The 23,286-nt window shown below is 39.3% G+C and overlaps 1 protein-coding gene across 1 annotated transcript in view; it reads right to left on the minus strand.

Annotated features, from left to right (window-relative positions):
- CNTNAP5 (contactin associated protein family member 5) overlaps window positions 1-23,286 on the minus strand; it is a 995,095-nt gene that overhangs the window by 735,322 nt on the left and 236,487 nt on the right. The window contains exon 3 of the mRNA XM_043488200.1: window positions 9,586-9,779. Coding sequence (XP_043344135.1) covers window positions 9,586-9,779 — 194 coding nt within the window. The remainder of the gene's footprint in view (window positions 1-9,585; window positions 9,780-23,286) is intronic.

The following is a 23,286-nucleotide window of genomic DNA, read 5'->3' on the forward strand; positions in this document are numbered from 1 at the left end:
AAGTCTTAAGGCTACTGTAAGAATAAGACTGAAAACCAGAGGCAGGAAGCTTAAGCCCAAAACCTGAGAACACCGGAGAACTCCTGACTCCAGGGAATACTAACTGATAAGAGTTCATCCAAAAACCTCCATACCTACACTGAAACCAAGCACCACCCAAGGGCCAGCAAGTTCCAGAGCAAGACACACCACGCAAATTCTCCAGCAACACAGGAACACAGCCCTGAGCTTCAATATACAGGCTTCCCAAAGTCACACCAAACCCATAAACATCTCAAAACTCACTACTGGACACTCCATTGCACTCCAGAGAGAAGAAATCCAGCTCTACCCACCAGAACACCGACACAAGCTTCCCTAACTAGGAAACCTTGACAAGCCACCCGTCCAACCCCACCCACAGTGAGGAACCTCCACAATAAACAGGAAACACAAACTTGCAGAATACAGAAAGGCCATCCCAAACACAGCAATCTAAACAAGATGAAAAGGCAGATAAATACTCAGCAGGCAAAGGAACATGATAAATGCCCACCAAACCAAACAAAAGAGGAGATAGGGAGTCTACCTGAAAAAGAATTCAGAATAATCATAGTAAAAATGATACAAAATCTTGAAAACAAAATTGAGTTACAGATAAATAGCCTGGAGACAAGGATTGAGAAGATGCAAGAAATGTTTAACAAGGACCTAGAAGAAACAAAAGAGAGTCAATCAACAATGAATAATGCATTAAATTAGATCAAAAACACTCTGGAGAGAACCAACAGTAGAATAACAGAGGCAGAAGATAGGATAAGTCAGGTAGATATAGAATGGTAGAAATAAATGAAGCAGAGAGGAAAAAAGAAAAAGGAATTAAAAGAAATGAGGACAACCTCAGGGACCTCTGGGACAATGTTAAGCACCCCAACATTCGAATCATAGGAGTCCCAGAAGAAGAAGACAAAAAGAAAGGCCATGAGAAAATACTCGAGGAATTAATAGTTGAAAACTTCCTTAAAGTGGGGAAGGAAATAGTCACCCAAGTCCAAGAAACCCAGAGAGTCCCAAACAGATAAACCCAAGGCAAAACACCCCGAGACACATATTAATCAAATTAACAAAGATCAAACACAAAGAACAAATATTGAAAGCAGCAAGGGATAAAGAACAAATAACACACAAGGGGATGCCCATAAGGATAACAGCTGATCTTTCAATAGGAACTCTTCAGGCCAGAAGGGAATGGCAGGACATACTTAAAGTGATGAAAGAGAATAACCTACAGCCCAGGTTACTGTACCCAGCAAGGATCTCATTCAGATATGAAGGAAAATTCAAAAGCTTTACAGACAAGCAAAAGTTGAGAGAATTCAGCACCACCAAACCAGCTCTTCAACAAATGCTAAAGGATCTTCTCTAGACAGGAAACACAGAAAAAGTTTATAAACTCAAACCCAAAACAACAAAGTAAATGGCAACGGGATGATACTTATCAATAATTATCTTAATTGTAAATGGGTTGAATGCCCCAACCAAAAGACAAAGACTGCCTGAATGGATACAAAAACAAGATCCATATGTATGCTATCTACAAGAGACCCACCTCAAACCAAGGGACACATACAGACTGAAAGTGAAGGGCTAGAAAAAGATATTTCATGCAAATGGAGACCAAAAGAAAGCGGGAGTAGCAATACTCATATAGGATAAAATAGACTTTAAAATAAAGGCTGTGAAAAGAGTCAAAGAGGGGCACTACATAATGATCAAAGGATCAATCCAAAAAGAAGAGGATATAACAATTATAAATATATACGCACCCAACATAAGAACACTGCAATATGTAAGGCAAATGCTAACAAGTATAAAAGGGGAAATTAACAATAATACAATAATAGTGGGAGACTTTAATACCCCACTCACACCTATGGATAGATCAACTAAACAGAAAATTAACAAGGAAACATGAACCTTAAATGATACAATGGACCAGTTAGACCTAATTGATATCTATAGGACATTTCACCCCAAAACAATGAATTTCACCTTTTTCTCAAGTGCACACGGTACCTTCTGCAAGATAGATCACATCCTGCACCATAAATCTAGCCTTGGTAAATTAAAAAAAATTGAAATCATTCCAAGCATCTTTTCTGACCACAGTACAGTAAGATTAGATGTCAATTACAGGGGAGGAAAAAAAAAAACTATTAAAAATTCCAACATATGGAGGCTAAACAACATGCTTCTGAAAAACCAACAAATCACAGAAGAAAGCAGAAAAGAAATCAAAATATGCATAAGAACGAATGAAAATGAAAACACAACAACCCAAAACCTATGGGATACTGTAAAAGCAGTGCCAAGGGGAAGGGTCATAGCAATACAGGCTTACCTCAAGAAACAAGAAAAAAGTCAACTAAATAATCTAACTCTACTCCTAAAGCAACTAGAAAAGGAAGAAATGAAGAACCCCATGGTTAGAAAAAGGAAAGAAATCTTAAAAAATTAGGACAGAAATAAATGCAAAAGAAACAAAAGTGACCATAGCAAAAATCAACAAAGCTGGTTCTTTGGGAAGATAAATAAAATTGACAAACCATTAGCCAGATTCATCAAGAAACAAAGGGAGAAGAATCAAACAAACAAAATTAGAAATGAAAATGGAGAAATCACAACGGACAACACAGAAATACACAGGATCATAAGAGACTACTATCAGCAACTATATGCCAATAAAATGGACAACTTGGATGAAATGGACAAATTCTTAGAAAAGTATAACTTTCCACACCTGAGCCAGGAAGAAATAGAAAATCTTAACAGACTCATCACAAGCACGGAAATAAAAATTGTAATCAGAAATCTTCCAGCAGGCAAAAGCCCAGGACCACACAGCCTCACAGCTGAATTCTACCAAAAATTTAGAGAAGAGCTAACACCTATGTTACTCAAACACTTCCAGAAAATTGCAGAGGAAGGTAAACCTCCAAACTCATTCTATGAGGCCACCATCACCCTAATACCAAAACTAGACACAGATGCCACAAAAAAAGAAAACTATAGTCCAATATCACTGATGAAGCTAGATGCAAAAATCCTTAACAAAATTCTAGCAAACAGAATCCAATAACATATTAAAAAGATCATACATCATGAGCAAGTGGGTTTTAACCCAGGGATGCAAGGATTCTTTAATATCCACAAATTAATCAATGTATTGCACCACATTAACAATTTGAAAGATAAAAACCATATGACTATCTCAGTAGATGCAGAGAAAGCCTTTGACAAAATTCAACATCCATTTATGATAGAAACCCTCCAGAAAGCAGGAATAGAAAGAACATACCTCAACATGATAAAAGCCATATATGACAAACCCACAGCAAACATTGCTCTCAATGGTGAAAAATTGAAAGCATTTCCCCTAAAGTCAGGGACAAGACAAGGATGCCCAATCTCACCACTACTATTCAACATAGTTTTGGAAGTTTTGGCCACAGCAACCAGAGAAGAAAAAGAAATGAAAGGAATCCAGATTGGAAAAGTAAAACTCTCACTGTTTGCAGATGACATGATCCTCTACATAGAAAACCCTAAAGACTCCACCAGAAAATTAATAGAGCTAATCAATGACTATAATAAACTTGCAGGATATAAAATTAACACACAGAAATCCCTTGCATTCCTATACACTAACAATGAGAAAACAGAAAGAAAATTATGGAACCAATTCCATTCACCATTGCAATGAAAAGAATAAAATACTTAGGACTATATCTACCTAAAGAAACAAAAGACCTGTATATAGAAACTATAAAACACTGATGAAATAAATCAAAGATGACACAAATAGATGGAGAAATATACCATGTTCATGGATTGGAAGAGTCAATAATAGTGAAAATAAGTATACCACCCAAAGCAATCTATAGATTCAATACAATCCCTCTCAAGCTACCAATGGTATTTTTCACAGAACAAAAACAAATAATTTCACAATTTGTATGGAAACACAAAAAACCTCAAATAGCCAAAGAAATCTTGAGAAAGAAGAATGGAACTGGAGGAATCAACCTGCCTGTTTTCATGCTATACTACAAAGCTACAGTCATCAAGGCAGTATAGTACTGGCACAAAGACAGAAATATAGATTAATAGAACAAAATAGAAAGCCCAGAGATAAATCCACACACCTATGGACACCTTATCTTTGACAAAGGAGGCAAGGATATACAATGGAGAAAAGACAATCTCTTTAACAAGTGGTGCTGGGAAAACTGGTCAACTACTTGTAAAAGAGTGAAACTAGAACACTTTCTAACACCATACACAAAAATAAATGCAAAATGGATTAAAGATCTAAATGTGAGACCAGAAACTATAAAACTCCTAGAGGAAAACATAGGCAAAACACTCTCCTACATAAATCACAGCAGGATCCTCTCTGACCCACCTCCCAGAGTAATGGAAATAAAAGCAAAAATAAACAAATGGGATCTAATTAAACTTAAAAGACTTTGCACAACAAAAGAAAATATAAGCAAGGTGAAAAGACAGCCTTCAGAATGGGAGAAAATAATAGCAAACAAAGCAACTGACTAAGAATTGATCTCAAAAATATACAAGCAACTCCTGCAGCTCAATTCCAGAAAAATAAACGACCCAATCAAAATATGGGCCAAAGAACTAAACAGACAGTTCTCCAAAGACATATAGATGACTAGCAAAGACATGAAAAGATGCTCAACATCATTCATTATCAGAGAAATGCAAATCAAAATCACAATGAGGTACCACCTCATGCTGATCAGAATGGCTGCTATCCAAAAATCTACAAACAAATGCTAGAGACGATATGGAGAAAAGGAAACCCTCTTACACTGTTGATGGGAAGGCAAACTAGTATAGCCGCTATGGAGAACAGTGTGGAGATTCCTTCTAAAACTGGAAATAGAACTGCCATACGACCCAGCAATCCCACTGCTGGGCATACACACGATGAAACCAGAATTGAAAGAGACACATGTACCCCAATGTTCATCACAGCACTGTTTATAATAGCCAGGACATGGAAGCAACCTAGATGCCCATCAGCAGATGAATGGATTGGAAAGCTGTGGTACATACACATAATGGACTATTGCTCAGCCATTAAAAAGAATACATTTGAATCAGTTCTAATGAGGTGGGTGAAACTGGAGCCCATTATACAGAGTGAAATAAGTCAGAAAGAAAAACACCAATACAGTATACTAACACATATATATGGAATTTAGAAAGATGGTAATGATAACCCTATATGCAAGATAGTAAAAGAGACACAGATGTATATAGTACAGTCTTTTGGACTCTGTGGGAGAAGGTGAGCATGGGATTTTCTGAGAGGATAGCATTGAAACATGTATATTATCATATGTGAAACAGATAGCCAGTCCAGGTTCGATGCATGTGACAGGGTGCTCAGGGCTGGTGCACTGGGATGACCCAGAGGAATGAGATAGGGAGGGAGGTGGGAGGGGGTGTTCAGGATGGGGAACACATGTACACACATGGCTAATTCATGTCTGTGTATGGCAAAAATCACTACAATATTGTAAAGTAATTAGCCTCCAATTAAAATAAATTTTAAAAAAGAAAATTTCACAATACAGAAAAACACAAAGAATTTTATAAAGAAAAAAATCTAAATCTAAAAGTGATTCTAAATCACTGCAGATGGTGACTGCAGCCATGAAATTAAAAGACACTTACTCCTTGGTAGGAAAGTTATGACCAACCTAGACAGCATATTAAAAAGCAGAGACATTACTTTGTCAACAAAGGTTCGTCTAGTCAAGGCTATGGTTTTTCCAGTGGTCATGTATGGATGTGAGAGTTGGACTGTGAAGAAAGCTGAGCACTGAAAAATTGATGCTTTTGAACTGTGGTGTTGGAGAAAACTCTTGAGAGTCCCTTGGACTGCAAGGAGATCCAACCAGTCCATCCTAAAGGAGATCAGTCCTGGGTGTTCATTGGAAGGACTGATGCTGAAGCTGAAACTCCAATACTTTGGCCACCTCATGTGAAGAGTTGACTCATTGGAAAAGACCCTGATGCTGGGAGGGATTGGGGGCAGGAGGAGGAGGGGACGACAGAGGATGAGATGGCTGGATGGCATCACCGACTCCATGGACATGAGTTTGGTCTCTGGGAGATGGTGATGGACAGGGAGGCCTGGCGTGCTGCAGTCCATGGGTTCACAAAGAGTCGGACACAACTGAGCAACTGAAGTGGACTAAACTGAATTGAAGATTCTAAAAGTCTTGCTAAGTTTGTCCCTGAGACGCTTTCACATCTGATTACTTAGTGAGGTGGAGACTTTGGCTTACTCATCAATCATGATACATCGTTAAGCAGCTGCTCAGTGGCCTCATTCCTCAACATTCCGTTCAGTGCCAGATCAGAAATTCCACAAATTGGATTTTTTAGAGCATATTTACTGCTGTAGGCTGCACAGGTGTATTTCAAGGATTCTTGTTCTGAAGGAAACTTTGCAAAATAAAATAAACCTCTTGAGTACTAGTAAATTGGTATTCCATCCGAGGGGTACAATGCTATAATTGTATTGCTTGGTAAATCAACTTTAAATAAACATTACAAACTCCATCTCATTTGAAAATTGAAGATCTTCAAAAGACTTGTGAAAGTCTCATTCAAGAGATTTTCTACTTCTGTGATACAGCATTCTTAATCCAGTCAATACTTTGTATTGATGTTGTGGGGTATTGACTTTTTTCTGAAAAGTTAAATCATTTAAAGAGTTGTTTTTTGTTTTTGTTTTTTAAACTTGCTTGTTTGGCTATTGCTTTTATCTTGTTTATCAAGATTAACTCTTGTGAGTCTATAGTCTGATTTATAATTTTAAATTTAAAACAAAAAAAGAAAAACTCTCAAGGTAACTTATTTATTCAATAATACAATCTGTTGGATATATCAATGAATAGTAGGCACAACTCAGATCTTACATATGCTTGTGAAATGTTTGGTAAAAATACTCTGAGTGTCTGTTTGATGGCCTTCTATAAGGCCTATATACAGTTTCAGAGAATTTGAGCGCTATTTAAAATGTGTAAAAAACACAGTTAGATTGCGTTAGTGCTTTCTCACTTTTATATTTTAAAAGTAGTGCATGAAATAGACAATAGAGGTTGCCATTCTTCTTTTGCAGTGGGTCTGACAAAGGTTAAGGAGAGAAAAGTAAATCAGTTTTGTGAAAATTAGAAAAAAATCAAGTGTAGTAAAGAAGCAATAGAAAGTACAGTTAGGCAATAGAGCATATTTAGGACCCAAACTTAGTTTTGCAGTCTGGCATCTCCAAAGTCTGGTTATATGACCTTGGCTGGGTCTCTGTGGGCCTCGTGCCTCGTGTTTACAGAGATGCTCATACTAAATCTCCAGAATATATAACACCTTTGTCTGTATGTAGAATGACATTTGCTTCCAAATGAAATGTGTGATTTTTGTTCAGTGGCTGTTAGTTTCCTCAGTAGGGACACAAGTGGACATGCGTTTTTTTTCAACATCTGAGCCTTGTGACTGTGCTTGGCTCATCATGATGTCCCCGCCCACTGTCACTGGAGTGGTGATGATCCCTTCACAGGTCTTTTCTCCTCCTGGTAATTTGCATCTGGCAATTTGGTCCTGAAGCTGCCTCCTCTCCCAAGTGCCCTGAAGGCATTGTAAGTCTCTCTGGGGAGGCCTTAGCTAGAATTTACCACTGTGCTACACACAATGGTTTGCTGCCTCTTCTCCTCCACCCACCTGGCATCTTTTGCCTCCTTCCAAAGATCAAGGCTATTTTGAGGCTGAGGTAAGGGACAGGAACAGTCTCCTTCCCTCCAATTCTGAAAGTCCTGGTAATTCTGCAGTTCTTGCAGTAACCATCCAAAAAATAGTTCATGTTAGGTCTCCAATAACAATTGTCATGGAGGCTGCAAGGACCTATAAGACAGAACCCTGCCTTTAAGGGGCTCGGGATTTTGTGGAAACAAGCCAAGAGAAACTGTTCATCCTTGAAATACGTCCTGATCCATATGATAAGCTGAAAGCAAGTTATTTTATTCTAAAGGAAATGAAGCTCAGGATTTTAAAAATATTTAAACAAAAGACCTCAAAACTTCAATTCAATCTGAGAAACAACCAGTTCTGATTGAAAATGCCAAAGAAAATAAATACCCTCATGTCTATCTGTCCTCTCAAGTCAACATAAAACCTTAAAATTGCTCTTCAAAATGGAAAGGGTATTTATTTCTCTTTTCAAACTAAAAACAAACAAAAAAAAACCTGTAAAATTTATGGGGTCTTCAAAGTTTAAAACAAAACAAAACAAAACAAAACACTAGTCTCCAAAAGAGACTATTTGTAAAATGAAAAAAATCCATGTTCTGTATAAATATTACCACATAATATGACAAACAACTCAAAATAAACATGACTACTATAATAGCCTCCAGATTCAGTCTGCCATAACTAATCTTAATCCACAGTTTACTATTATTTCAATTAAGAATAGTGATGAGTGGGCAATTAACAAATAACAGTGAATATAAAATAGAATTTTTTTTTCCAAAAGAATGAGAGCAGTATAGAAATATGCATGTGCAAACATCAATTTGAAAGTATAATTAGGATTGATTTAAGAGGGAAGAAATCTGAGAAGATTATGAGAAGAAAAGATAATGCGATCAACTGCCAAATCTTCACATTTTAAGTACATACATTTAGAAAAAAATAAATGTCTGGTGAGGTTTTCTTCCCTAAAGGAAAAGCAACGTGAACTAATACATTGTTTTATTTAGTGCATGAGTTTCAGAAACCTCCTCTGGGTGCCTTTTGCTCTCTATCTCTAACTCCCTTTCCCCACCTCGTAATTTGGGGACAGTCTTTCACTTGTTCTTTTGGGGTCAAGAGCTTGGGCCTGGGGTTTTGGAACGAAATTTTTTTGTACAACTTGGACCAAACTGTCCTTTACTTCCAAGCTGAAGATTGTCTATAAACACAAAATCATTCTATTTATATTTGTTTTGTATTTATAACCTTTTAAATTCTTTTCAAAACTTGAATAGAGGCAGGGGAACATACTGGCTTTAAAATCAGACCAGGCTATGGAGTCCCAGGTCAAGATTCACCAACTGGATAACTCTGGTTGAGTTACATAACTGAGCTAATTCCATCATTGCAAGGTACGTAAAGTACTCGGCAAATAATAAATAAATAGTAAACACATGCTCAGTCAGCCAGTACCTTCTCATCAGTGATCAGACTTCTGTGGTGTAGTTGTTTTTATTGAAGAAAGAACTGAGGCCCAGTCAGCGAACTTCCCAAGTTACCAGAAAAAGAGGAAAACACTCAACTTTTTGCAACAGATATCCTCATTTCCCTATGAACTGGAGTCATGCTGGAGATAGGACTTAGACAAAGTCTAATTATTTCTGAATGGGCACTCAACAGTTATCAAGATCCTGGCAATCTGCAAAGAGGAAAATGACAGAAACGTTCCCTGGTTACCATGATCGCATCTCATTTTTATGCAGCTGATGAGAAAAGATGTCCTACCCAGATGCTGTCTTCTTGCTTGTACTGTTTCCAGTTGCGTCCTGTGTCACTGAACATCAGGCTGTAGCTCGTCACCCAGTCAGAGCTGCCGTATCTTCCCTGCGTGGCCACTGCTGTAATCTCCACTCTGTTTCCCAGGTCCATCTGGAGCCACTGCTGAGCATTGGAATCTGCTGGGGACCAACCGCCAGTTCCTGGAACAGCATCAGAGAGAGAGAGAGCTGTAGCAACATCTCACAGAGCCGCGACTTCCACCTCTCAGAGAGAAAAACAAAAGAAAACAAAGCAAAAATACAGTGTTCAGCTAAAACCTCTCTATAACCCCAAAACATGTCCTACCTCTCTTCATAAACCCCTGGTACTTTAAACAATTTTTATTGGGTTATAAATTGATTTATAATGTTGCATTAGTTTCTGGAGTACAGAAAAGTGATTCAGCTATACATATGTTCATTTTTTTCAGATTATTTCCCCTTATAGGTTAAATCAATTAGGTTATCACAAAATATTGAGTAGAGTTCCCTGTGGTATACAGTAGGTCCTATATATTGTATAATTTGTATGCTATTCCCAAATTCCTGGTTTATCCCCCTCCACCATGATTTCCCTTGGAAGCCATGACTGTTTTCTATGTCTGTGAGTCCATTTTTGTTCTGTATATACATTCATCTGTATGACATTTTTATATCCCACATGTAAGTGATATCATATTATGTTTATCTTTCTCTGCCTTCACTTTGTATGATAATTTCTCTGCTGTGCTGTGCTTAGTCACTCAGTAATGTCCAACTCTTTGTGACCCTATAGACTGTAGCCTGCCAAGCTCCTCTGTCCATGGGATTTTCCAGGCAAGAATATTGGAGTGGGTTGCCATGCCCTCCTCCAGGGGATCTTCCCAAACCAGGGATCGAACCCAGGTCTCCCACACTGCAGGTGATTCTTTACCATCTGAGACACCAGGGAAGACCATGAATACTGGAGTGGGTAGCCTATTACTTCTCTAGGGGAATCTTCCTGGCCCAGGAATCGGACTGGGGTCACCTTAATTGCAGGTGGATTCTTTACCAGCTGAGCTACCAGGGAAGCCCTATGATAATCTCTGCTGCTGCTGCTGCTGCTGCTGCTAAGTCGCTTCAGTCGTGTCCAACTCTGGGCAGCCCCATAGATGGCAGCCCACCAGGCTCCCCCGTCCCTGGGATTCTCCAGGCAAGAACACTGGAGTGGGTTGCCATTTCCTTCTCCAATGCATGCAAGTGAAAAGTGAAAGTGAAGTCGTTGAGTCGTGTCCGACTCTTTGAGACCCCATGGACTGCAACCTACCAGGCTTCTCCATCCATGGGATTTTCCAGGCAAGAGTACTGGAGTGGGTTGCCATTGCCTTCTCCAATGATAATCTCTGCGGCTGCTGCTGCTAAGTCGCTTCAGTCGTGTCCGACTCTGCGATCCCATAGACGGCAGCCCACCTGGCTCCCCCATCCCTGGGATTCTCCAGGCAAGATAATCTCTAGGTCCATCCAAATGGCAAATGCCATTATTTCATTCTTTTCATGGCTGAGTAGTATTCGCTTATGTGCATAGACCACATCTTCTTTATCCATTAATCTGTCGATGCATATTTAGGCTGCTTCTATGTCCTGACTATTGTAAACAGTGATGCACAAAACATTCTTGACCCAATTTTCATTGTCCCCTTCCATTAAATTCTCTTTTGTGGTTTAAGATTCAACTCAAATGCTGTTTCCTTTATGATTTTTCCCTTTTCCTGTCTATTATTACAGTTTTCTTCTTCTGGATTCCTAATGGGATTTATTTGATCTACTTTCTGTTTTTTTTACAACCTTAACCTTTAACATGACTTATATCCTGTGTCTGACTGGTCTTTTCTTGTTCTCTTCTCTGCTTTTTTCTTTCATTCCTCCCTTTCTGTTCCCTGATCCTTAGCTCTCTCCAAATACATGCTGTGAATCTGCCATGGGTCAGACATTTTTCTGTGGATGCAAAGATTCATGATCATTAACTATGTCTTTAAAAAGTTAGTGATCACTCATTCAACAGATCCTCACTGAGAATCAGGAGTGTGTTGGGTAATGAGAGAGAGGGACACACAAACAAAAATATGTAATGTGATGTGAAAGAAAACCTTCAGTGAAGCAAGCACAAGGTTCAATAGAAGCACTGATTACAGAATGCCTCAGTAGGTGATCGGAAAGACCAAGAGACAGTGATAGTGGAGCTGCAAGCTGAAGCAAGCATGGTCATTTTCCCAGCAAACAAGGTGAAGCAAAGCTGGGGAGACCAACAAAGGCCAAGAAAACACCATGTGCAACGTCGCAGAAAGACTTGAAAGAGAAGGTCCCAGCGTGGGTCTCCCTGTGAGTCCATATGTTTGACACACAGGAACTGTCTAGCATATAAACCTAAACCTCTGGGCCCTGGAATTTTATCATGTGACATACTGGAATTCTGCAGAAGATTCATATAATCTCTTCCTTCTTTGGAAGACTAGTGGCCTAAGTTTTCTGTTTTCATTTTACATAAGAAGAAAGAGGTATGTATTCATTCTTACTGATCCAAGAGTCTACAAGGCATCTAAATCCTGAGTAGGACCTATTGTAGAATGTCTATGCTATGGATAAACCCCAAAGTTCACCATAGCATTATTTACAATAACCAAGATATGTAAGCAACCTAAGAGTCCATCAACTGATAGTGAATACAGAAGTGGTATGTATATAGAATGGAATATTACTGAGCCATAAAGAAGAATGGAATAATGCCATTTGCAGCAACACAAACGGACCTAGAGATTATCATAGTGATGTAAGCCAGACAAAAACAAATATCATATGATATTGTTTATATGTGGAATCTAAAAAAATGTTACAAATGAATGCAGAATATAAAATGGAAATAGACCCACCAAGATAGAAATCAAATTTATGGCTGCTAAAGGGAAAGGGGGGGATGCATAAGTTAGGAGTTTGGGATTAACAGATACGCACTATGAGAACAAAGATCTGTTATTAATATATAGCACGGGAACTATACTCAGTGTTCTGAGATAACCTGTAATAGAAAAGATGGGTATACATGGATACATAGCTGATTCACCATGCTGCACACTTGAAACTAGCATGACATTGTTAATCAACTACACTTCAACTAAAGAAAAAAGAAATAAGAACCTTTTGTTAAGAACCTTGCTCAGGGCATTGGATTGGCTGCCTCACTGGATTTTTTAATTTAGAAGGGTCAACCAATAAACCCCTTTTGATGTCAATGTATGTCATTGAAAATCATTTTAGTCATGTCCCACACTACATTCTTGCCATCTCAGGAAGAGTCAATTGGACCCATTCTTGGTACTGAGAACTTTCTGAGCCCCATCTGGCTGCTCATTGCAGAGAGAGCTTGACACAACCCGGGAACGGGCTTGTGAACAAAGTGGGCATAGAACATGAAGTGGACCTTACTCTGGTCATAAGGCATATTCTACCAGTTATCAATTGATTTTCTCCCAATAATTAGCTAGTACTATGATGAAAGAATTGATGCTTTTGAATTGTAGTGCTGGAGAAGACTCTTGAGAGTACCTTGGGCAGTAAGGAGATGTAACCAGTCAATTCTAAAGGAAATCAACCCAGAATATTCATGGAAAAGACTCTTACTGAAGCTGAAGCTCCAATACTTTGGCCACCTGATGTGAAGAGCTGACTCATTGGAAAAGACCCTGATGCTGGGAAAGATTGAAGGCAAAAGCAGAAGGGGTCAGTACAGGATGAGATGGTTAGATAACATCACAGACTCAATGGACACAAATTTGAGCAAACTCTAGGAGACAGTGGAGAGCAGGGAAGCCTGCTGTGCTACAGTCCATGAGGTCACAAAGGGTTGGACATGACTTAGTCACTAATCAATAATGACTCTAACTGAGCAGGACGCAATAAGGTCTTCTCAGAATAGACTCCCCCCACCCCATGTCCTCTGCCTGCCATTTGTCTGTAGACAAACCTTACAGACAAATAAATTTAATGAGAGAAATGAGAAAACAGAAAGAAAGGAAAACAGGAAGTAAGGGCAAATAATAACACTTCAGCCATTAAACAAAGTCAAGGACCTTCGGTTCCTCCTCAGGCACTATAGATAGCCTGGGTCACATTCTGTGAGCTGTTCTGCAGATATTTAAATCCCCACCAGACGGAAGAAGTTCATGATATGCTGTTCATAACCATGCAGACCCCAGACCGGTTAGAACCAGAAATGTGAAGATGCTGACTCACGGTTGCCTCTCCGCCAACCAATGAGAAGAATATCCATGAGCTGATCACCCACACAGGGACCCCTCTCACCTTGTCTTTAAAAGCCTGTCTCTGAAATCCTTTGGGGGTATTCGGGTCTTTTAAGCACTAGTTGCCTGGACTCCTTCAGTAAACATGGGCCTTCAATAAAGCTATTTCTTCCTACTGCCTCCAAGTCATTCTCTGAGATTCAATCTGGCCAAATTTCAGCAACGGTGCTTTTAACCTTTTGTTTGATAATATTTTTTTTTCACTCTTCTGAGTAGATTCAGATTCAAATGCAGGGAAAGAAAGAAAGGAAGTATGCTCAGTCCTCACTCTGGAATGTCTTTTATTCAGTGTTTTGCTAGACATGAATACGTTGCTGGATATTACTGATATTCACTAATATCCATTCTCGCCTTTTGTAGTAATAGGACTATGGAGGGTGGATGGATTAACTGTACTTTTCAGCTCCCAATACCATTCATGTTATAGCCTTATGGACAAGTTCTCCCCAATAAAAATGTGAGTGGAAAGAAGATATGCCATCCGCAAGCCATCAGGTCTCTCCCCCACTTGCTTTCTCCTTTCACACTGATAGAGGGCCAACAAGGACCTAGGAGATGTCAGGATCTCAGCATGGAAAGATGTTAGATTCCTGCACCATCACAGGTTAACTACATTATTAACAAGAACTAAATACTTATTTTCTTTAAGCTATTGCATGTTGAAATCTATCTGACACTGCAGTTTAACCTATCTTAATACATATAGAATATCCTGTGGAGTAAATAGAATAATGCCTATATTATAGTTGGGGAAACTGAGATCCAGCAGTTGTAGAACACCTGGGACTCATGACTCTAGCACTGCTATTTGAGACAATTAGATAACAGAAAAACATTCTAACAGCCCAAAAATCAATAAAGAAGGAAAACACAGGGAGGAGACATTCAACCAGAAATTCTGATCTGTCACTTCCAGAAGGATATTTTTATCAATCACTCTTGCAGTAACCAATATGTCCATGATTCCCAATCGATTCTATCCTCTCTCAACTTCTCAAAACTGACAGGGAGGCCCAAGTAGGAGGAGATATTATTTTTCCGAGAAATCTACAATTATTCTGAACCTACTCTTTATTTCAACTCAATTTTTCCTGCCGCCCATTTCATGAGACCTGTCTCTTCTTGAGTGAAAAAAGCAAGATTGTATAAGTTGTATCACCTCAATAGTATTAAAGCATGATAAAAAAGAAATGTGTATGGTGATTTCTTCTGAGAGATGAAAATATGAGAATTTTATTCTTTTATGCTTTTTGCATATAACCTAACTTTTATTATCAGCATGTCTTTCTTTCATAAACCAAGACTCATTTTTATATGGCTCATTGCATGAAGAATATATATAGTGACCTGAGAACCAGTGGTATAATATAAAGCTCTGTGTGACCATCACAATTTTTGATACAAAAATCCTCAAACCTTACCTATTTCCCTTTACCCTTGAGTCCACAATTAGACTTCCTTGTCTAGTGTTTTTCCTTCATTTATTCTAAGTATTCTTATTATAGTTATATATGATAACAATTTATGTCAGTGATAGAAGAAATAAAATAAGTCATTTTCCCCACTATCTCACAAAGAATACAATCACAAAAGATTGACCCAAACCCAAACCAAATCAAATCCAAGCAAAACAAAAGGGGGAGTGGGTAATGGTGAAAATATTCCTTCAAATTTGTCTAAAGAAAATCACAGCTTCCTTTTGCCCACAGTAGAAAACCATAGCTTATTAATCCTCCCCAAATTAACCAAATTGGAATAATTGATGTTAGTATTCATTAACACATCAAGTTAAGTAGTTTCCAAGCCCAGGAACTTCAGCCTAAGCTCTCAAAATGGAGGGACGCTCTCTGGGTGATAATTGCCAAGGCCTTTCCCCTGCTGTTGAAGATGCTCCCAGCATTACAGCTAATAGGCAAGACACTTGGGGTTGCTGTGGTTACTATGGCAAACATTTTGTTCCTTCCACCAAACAATAAATGTGTTTTCACAAATGATGAGAGTAGCCTGAAGACACTATTTGCAGTTACTCTTAAGACACACTGTGCCCACACTAGCTTTCTGCTTCTTAATTGTTCTGCAGGTTGAGGTGTAATGCACACACAGACCCTGCACTCAGCTTGTTGTGGGTATTAACCTAGGCAGGGCTCTGTCATTGTGGCTGCGGCATCAATAATCAGCAGTTACAATTTCCACAATTCCTACATTTTGAATTGAAAGGAATTTAACGCAATTTCATAGGAAAAATATAGTTTTAAGGGAAAAATAACTTCACCTTAGATTTGTATAGAATCTAGAACATGGGATCCTGAATAATTTGAAGATTATCACTTAGTTTATTCTTAGCACACTCCAAGCATCATACCCTACACGCTGTGTGATTTCACTTTAGAGGAGAAGATGTAAATGAAATTCAAGATATCTGGTTCAAGATCCAACTCAGGTCCTGACGTTAGATTGGATGCAATTCTCAACTGTGCTCCATCATCAGAAAGCACCTGGAGTGCTTGTGAAGATGACAAATTCTTTGGTTCACTCCTTGATAACTGATGCAGGGGCGTAACCCAGAAATCTGTATCTTGAGAAAGGTATTTGTGACATGCTAAGTGGTTTGAGAGACACTGGATGAAAGAGTTTCTGAAGTTTCAGTTTGATTATTTTACTGAGAAGAGTTGAATTCTTTATTTGTTTTATGATCCAAGTTAGTTTAAACCCAACATGCTATTCTTGATGATTACAAACAAAAAAGCAACATGAAATTGCCTCTGGATCTAAAGATGGACACTCCTCCAATTTGATCCCCAATTCCTCACCTCTAAAAACAGATGGTAACTTAAAGTCAGACTTAAAAAGGAAATATCAAATTTGTGAATTCAGAAATACCCACCTCTGTTCTTGCCTGAACAATTTTTTTTCCACTACCAATTAATCCTTTTGCTTCTGATCATCATATCCTTTCCATGCGCCCTTGGAGTGTTCACTCACTCACAGTATTAGTTGACTGTAGGATGGTCCTTTCTCAGCGCACAATACAACTGCAAGCCCTTGACAACCATGACCTCACTTATTATCCCAGGAGCCCTGCATGGTTGATACTAGTATCACTATCCCCACTTAACAGAAGGAAAACAGGCCAGAATGGTTGGTCAGCTTTTCCAAGATCACACAACTGGTCAGTGGCAGAACAGGGAATTCAAACTCAGAAAACTGGAACTCAGAGCCAAGTTCTTAACCACTCAGCTGCATGGCGTCTCAGCAACATGGACAGAGCATGCTCACCTTCTTCCTTGTTTATAATAGCAATTGTCTCTAGAAACATAATTTACACTTCACCTCTTTCAGTGTTTCACTTGATTCTTATAGCCATCAGCAATAGTATTTTAACTTCCATTTACCAGAGAATAAGTCAGGCTTAAAGGATAACCTAGCTTACCCAGACTATATGGAGACACTGATCTTCAACCAACTTTTGCAGATTTCTCAACCCTGCCTGAGGTTTCAACAGGGATCAATGTTTAAGTAAGCAAGTAGCTATTCTTAGGGAGAATTCTAAGCAAGGTTTAAGTAAGACAAGAGATCCAGTTCCCTGTTCAACCTTGCAAAGCATGGTACTTCTACCTAACTTTACATGCTAGGCTAGGTTCCACTCACATAACAGAAAAACTGGTAGAGAAGACAGAACTACCTCCATTTCTACACTGACTTCCCCTTCTAACTCAGGAAGGGAAATGAGACTGCACTGATGTCACACACTGGAAATGGGCACAAAATGTTATACACAGGTCTCTGCTGGGACTCTCCTATAAACAGGACACTTTATACAGTGTGGGTAAGAGTAAAATCAACATTCACAAGCATGCTCATAACCTTCACACCTTGACACAACATGTGATGCTCTTCCATGTAGAACAGGATAGGTGGCTGGGAAAGGACTTCTGGGGATGGAAGGCTGTTGGCTGAAACTGGGCAATTTCAAGCTGACTGGTAACTGGGCATTATCCTGTTGCCCATGGACATGTGTGGTAGGACCTAGGTGTTGCTGGATGGCTCTGGCCAAAGTGCCAACACTTCTATTCACACATTTATTTAGGGACTAGGGAGCCTCTTGGGGGAAAAGTAAGTAGGAACTCAAACACCCTGTGGCCTTCAAAATGTGTAAAAACCAGTAGGAAGATCTGGAGTTGCCCTATTTCTTGAATTTTTATGTGATATTGGAGTATATTTGGTTTGCTTCTCTTGTGGCTCAGTGGTAAAGAATCCATTTGCCAATGCAGGAGACACAAGTTCAATCTCTGGGTGGTAAAGATCCTCTGGAAAAGGAAATGGCCATCCACTATAATATGCTTGCTTGGGAAATCTCATGGACAGAGGAGCCTGTTGGACTACAGTCCATGGGGTCACAAAAGAGTCAGACATGACTTAGCAGCTAAAACAAGAACAACAAATAGTTGGTTTACACTGTTGTGTTAGTTTCAGATGTACAGCAAAGTAAGTCATATATATATGTGTGTATATGTGTGTATATGTGTGTGTATGTGTGTATATGTGTGTATGTGTGTGTATATGTGTGTGTGTATATATGTGTGTGGGTATGTGTGTGTGGGTATGTGTGTGTGTATATATATGTGTGTGTGTATATATATGTGTCTGTGTGTATGTGTGTGTGGGTATATGTGTGTGTGTGTATATGTGTGTGTATATGTGTGTATATGTATGTGAGTGTGTGTGTGTGTACACGACCTGTGCGTTCTCTTGCAAAACTCAATTAGCCTTTGCCCTGCTTCATTCTGTATTCCAAGGCCAAATTTGCCTGTTACTCCAGGTATTTCTTGACTTCCTGCTGTTGCATTCCAGTCCCCTACAATGAAAAGGACATCGTTTTTGGGTGTTAGGTCTTGTAGGTCTTCATAGAACCATTGGACTTCAGCTTCTTCAGCCTTACTGGTCAGGGCATAGACTTGGATTACTGTGATACTGAATGGTTTGCCTTGGAAACGAATTGAGATGATTCTTTTTTGAGATTACATCCAAGTACTGTGTTTCAGACTCTTTTGTTGACTATGATGGCTACTCCATTTCGTCTAAGGGATTCTTGCCCGCAGTAGTAGGTATAATGGTCATTGGAGTTAAATTCACCCATTCCAGTCCAATGTAGTTCACTGATTCCTGAAATGTTTCTGTTCACTCTTGCCATCTCCTGTTTGACCACTTCGAATTTGCCTTGATTCATGGACCTGACATTCCAGGTTCCCATGTGATATTGCTTTTTACACCATCGGACTTTACTTTCATCATCAGTCATATCCACAACTGGGTATTGTTTTTGCTTTGGTTCCAATTCTTCAGCCTTTCTGGAGTTATTTCTCCACTGATCTCCAGTAGCATATTGGGCACCTACCAAGCTGGGGAGTTCATCTTTCAGTGTCCTATCTTTTGCCTTTTCATAATGTTCATGGGGTTCTCAAGGCAAGAATGCTGAAGTGATTTGCCATTCCCTTCTCCAGTGGACCACGTTTTGTCACAACTCTCCACCATGACCCGTCCATCTTGGGTTGCCCTACACAACATGGCTCATAGTTTCATCAAGTTAGACAAGGTTTGAAAAGGCAGAGGAACCAGAGATCAAACTGCCAACATCCGTTGGATTATCTAAAAAGCAAGAGAGTTCCAGAAAATCATCTACTTCTACTTTGCTGACTACTCAAAGCCTTTGACTGTGTGGATCACAACAAACTGTGGAAAATTCTGAAACAGATGGGAACACGAGACCACCTGACCTGCCTCTTGAGAAACATGCATGCAGGTCAGGAAGCAACAGTTAGAACTGGACATGGAACAACAGACTGGTTCCAAATAAGGAAAGGAGTATTTCAAAGCTATATATTGTCACCCTGCTTATTTAGCTTCTATGCAGAGTACATTATGAGAAATGCTGGATTGGATGAAGCACAAGCTGGAATCAAGTTTGCTGGGAGAAATATCAATAACCTGATATGCAGATGACACCACTCTTATGGCAGAAAGCAAAGAAGAACTAAAGAGCCTCTTGATGAAAGTGAAAAAGGAGAGTGAAAAAGTTTGCTTAAAACTCAGCATTCAGAAAACTAAGATCATGGCATCTGGTCCCATCATTTCATGGCAAATAGAAGGGGAAACAGTGGAAACAGTGACAGATTTTATTTTGGGGGGCTCCAAAAGCACTGCAGATGATGACTGCAGCCATGAAATTAAAAGATGCTTGTTCCTTGAAAGAACAGTTATGATCAACCTAGACAGCATATTAAAAAGTAGAGACATTACTTTACATTACAAACGTCTGTCTAGTAAAAGCTATGGTTTTTCCAGTAGTCATGTATGGATGTGAGAGTTGGACTATAAAGAAATCTGAACACAGAAGAACTGATCCTTTTGAACTGTGGTGTTGGAGAAGACTCTTGAGAGCCCCTTGGACAGCAAGAAGATCCAACCAGTCCATCCTAAAGGAAACCAGTCCTGAATATTCATTGGAAGGACTGATGCTAAAGCTGAAACTCCAAGACTTTGGCCACCTGATGCAAAGAACTGACTCATTTGAAAAGACCCTAATGCTGGGAAAGATTGAATGTGGAAGGAGAAGGGGACAAGAGAGGATGAGATGGTTGGATGGCATCACCGACTCAATGGACATGAGTTTGAGCAAACTCTGGGAGTTGGTGATGGACAGGGAGGTCTAGCATGCTGCAGTTCATGGGCTTGGAAAGACTCAGACATGGCTGAGTGGCTAAACTGAATTGAACTGAGTGTGTATACACACACACACACACACACACACACACATACATATATATCAATATATAAATTTCCATTCTTTTTCAGATTATTTTCCCTTATATGTTATTACAGAATATTGCATAGAGTTCCCTGTACTAAATAATAATTCCTTCTTGATTATATATTTTATATATAGTAGTGGGTGGTGGTGGTTTAGTTGCTAAGTCCTGTATGACTCTTGTGACACCATGGACTGTACCCTACCAGGCTCCTCTGTCCATGAGATTTCCCAGGCAAGAATACTGGAGTGGGTTACCATTCCCTTCTCCAGGGAATATTCCTGACCCAGGGATCGAACTGACATTTTTTGCATTGGCAGGCAGATTTTTTTTTAACACAGAGCCACCTGGGACGTTCCTTATAGAGTAGTGTGTATGTGTTTACACTACATTTATCATTCCCCTCTAAGTTTCCCCTTTGGTAATCATAATTTTGATTTCTCACAGATCAGTGAGTCTGTTTCTATTTTGTAAATAAGTTCATCTGTATCATTTTAATTGGCTTCCACATATAAGAGATATCTTGTGACATTTGTCTGTGTCTGTCTGACTTACTGAATTTAGTGTGATAAACTCTAGGTCCATCCGTGTTTCTGCTAGTGGCATTATTTCATTCTTTTTATGGCTGAATAGTATTCCACTGTTGTACCTCTTTTTCTTCATCCATTCACCTGTTACTGAACACTTAGATTGTTTCCATGTCTTGGCTATTGCAAACAGCATTGCAATAAACATTGGGGTGCATGTATCTTTTCAAAATATGGTTTTCTCCAGGTATATGCCCAGGAGCAGGATTGCTGGGTCATATGTTAGTTCTATTTTTAGTTTTTCAAGGAATCTCCATATTGTTTTCCACAGTGGCTGCACCAATTTACACTTGCACAAATAGTGTAGGAGGGTTTCCTTTTTTCCACATCGTCTCCAGCTTTTATTGTTTGTAGATTTTTTTTTTCCTGATGATGGCCATTCTGACAGGTGTGAGGTGATAACTCATTGTAGTTTTGATTTTCATTTCTCCAATAATTAGATATGTTGAGCACATTTTCATTTGCCTTTTGATCATGTTGAGGCCAATTTGCAGGGAGAAAAAAAAAGAAAATCATAAGAGGAGCTTCATATAAAAGAGGGAGAATTTGGATCCAAATGAGACCCGTTATCATAATTAAGGAGTCCCTAGGAGCGATACATGGTGGAGGCAGGGGAAAGCTTGCACTCTCTGTGGGTTACTTAGTTTGGCTTCCTCAGAAGTCAACTAGGAGACATGGAGTTGAGTATAAGCAGTTCACTTGGGAACTTGACCCTAGGAAGCCAGGTGAGGGCCATGGAGATGAGGTAGGGAAGAAAGGGAAGTTAATCCATGGTGCATCCACGAGCCAGCCAGCCCTGTGGGTGAGCTCAATCCCACCGTGTAGGATGCACTTTGGCTTATACCAACAAACCTGGAGGACATTGGGGTCAAGTATTGATTGAATGTTCCTGGAGGGCATGGTCGTATTTAAGACATAGGAAGTCAAGAGGGCAGAGAAGGGAAAGTGTTATTATTGAGGTCAGAACTGGTTCTGCTGGGGATGTCCTTAGGGTTCCACTCTGATCCCCTTCAGCAGATGGAGTCAATCTCCAGCTGTGTGCTCACTGACAACTAGAACCATCTGTTCCTTCTTCTAACTGTCTGCCTCCACTTCCCGTCCTAGTGTACCCCAATTATGGATGAGTACAAGGTTCTAAATGTTGTTCCCACTGTCTCAAGGCAACTGATATTCACAGTGCAATCTGTGGTCTAGAACTTCCCCTTGGCATCCCTAGACTTCAGTTGAGATCACATATCTTGCTAGCTTCCTCCACCACCTGCCATCTTCCAGCACAAACTGTCTCCAGAGATCATTGCCCCAGAAATAATTTGAACAGGAAGTCCCATCTCAGCTCCACTTCTAAGGTCTTGTTCTCGTAGTGAAGTGGTGAAGTCCAAGAAATACAGACGCTAACAGCCTTTGTGACAGTGTGTCTCCTTGGACACACCTGCTTGTGTTTATGGAAGAGAGCTGTATTATTGCTTGGAAGGGTTCTGATACTCTTTACTTAGACAGTTTCTCTGTGATGTCCTGCTATAACTATGTTCCCTTATAAAGAGTGGAGCCATGAAGGTCCTCATGGAAGAGAAAAGTATCTCTGACTGCACATTTCAAAGTTCAGAAGTTACATAAGAAGTGAGAAAGGTAGGCAGGAGGATATTTGGAATTCCAAAAAATGTAAAGTTTGGTCCCAAGGAGGATATCTCACATTTATGCCCCTTACAGGACAAGGATTGATTCACATACACATAAAAACACTTTTAGATACTTAGGTACTTTTAGATACTTAAGTACTTTTAGATACTTAGGTGAGAGGGTCACGTATATCAAATGTGGAAAGATTCTAGAAATACACTGTTCAATATGGTGGCCACTAGCCACCTATGTCTATTTAAATTTAATTTTACTTAAATGAAGACTTTGGTTCCTAAGTGGCATTAGCCATATTTCAACAGTTGTGTGTAGCTAGTGACTGTTT

Source organism: Cervus canadensis, chromosome 15 (assembly GCF_019320065.1).
Source record: "Cervus canadensis isolate Bull #8, Minnesota chromosome 15, ASM1932006v1, whole genome shotgun sequence".
Classification (NCBI taxonomy): Eukaryota; Metazoa; Chordata; class Mammalia; order Artiodactyla; family Cervidae; genus Cervus; species Cervus canadensis.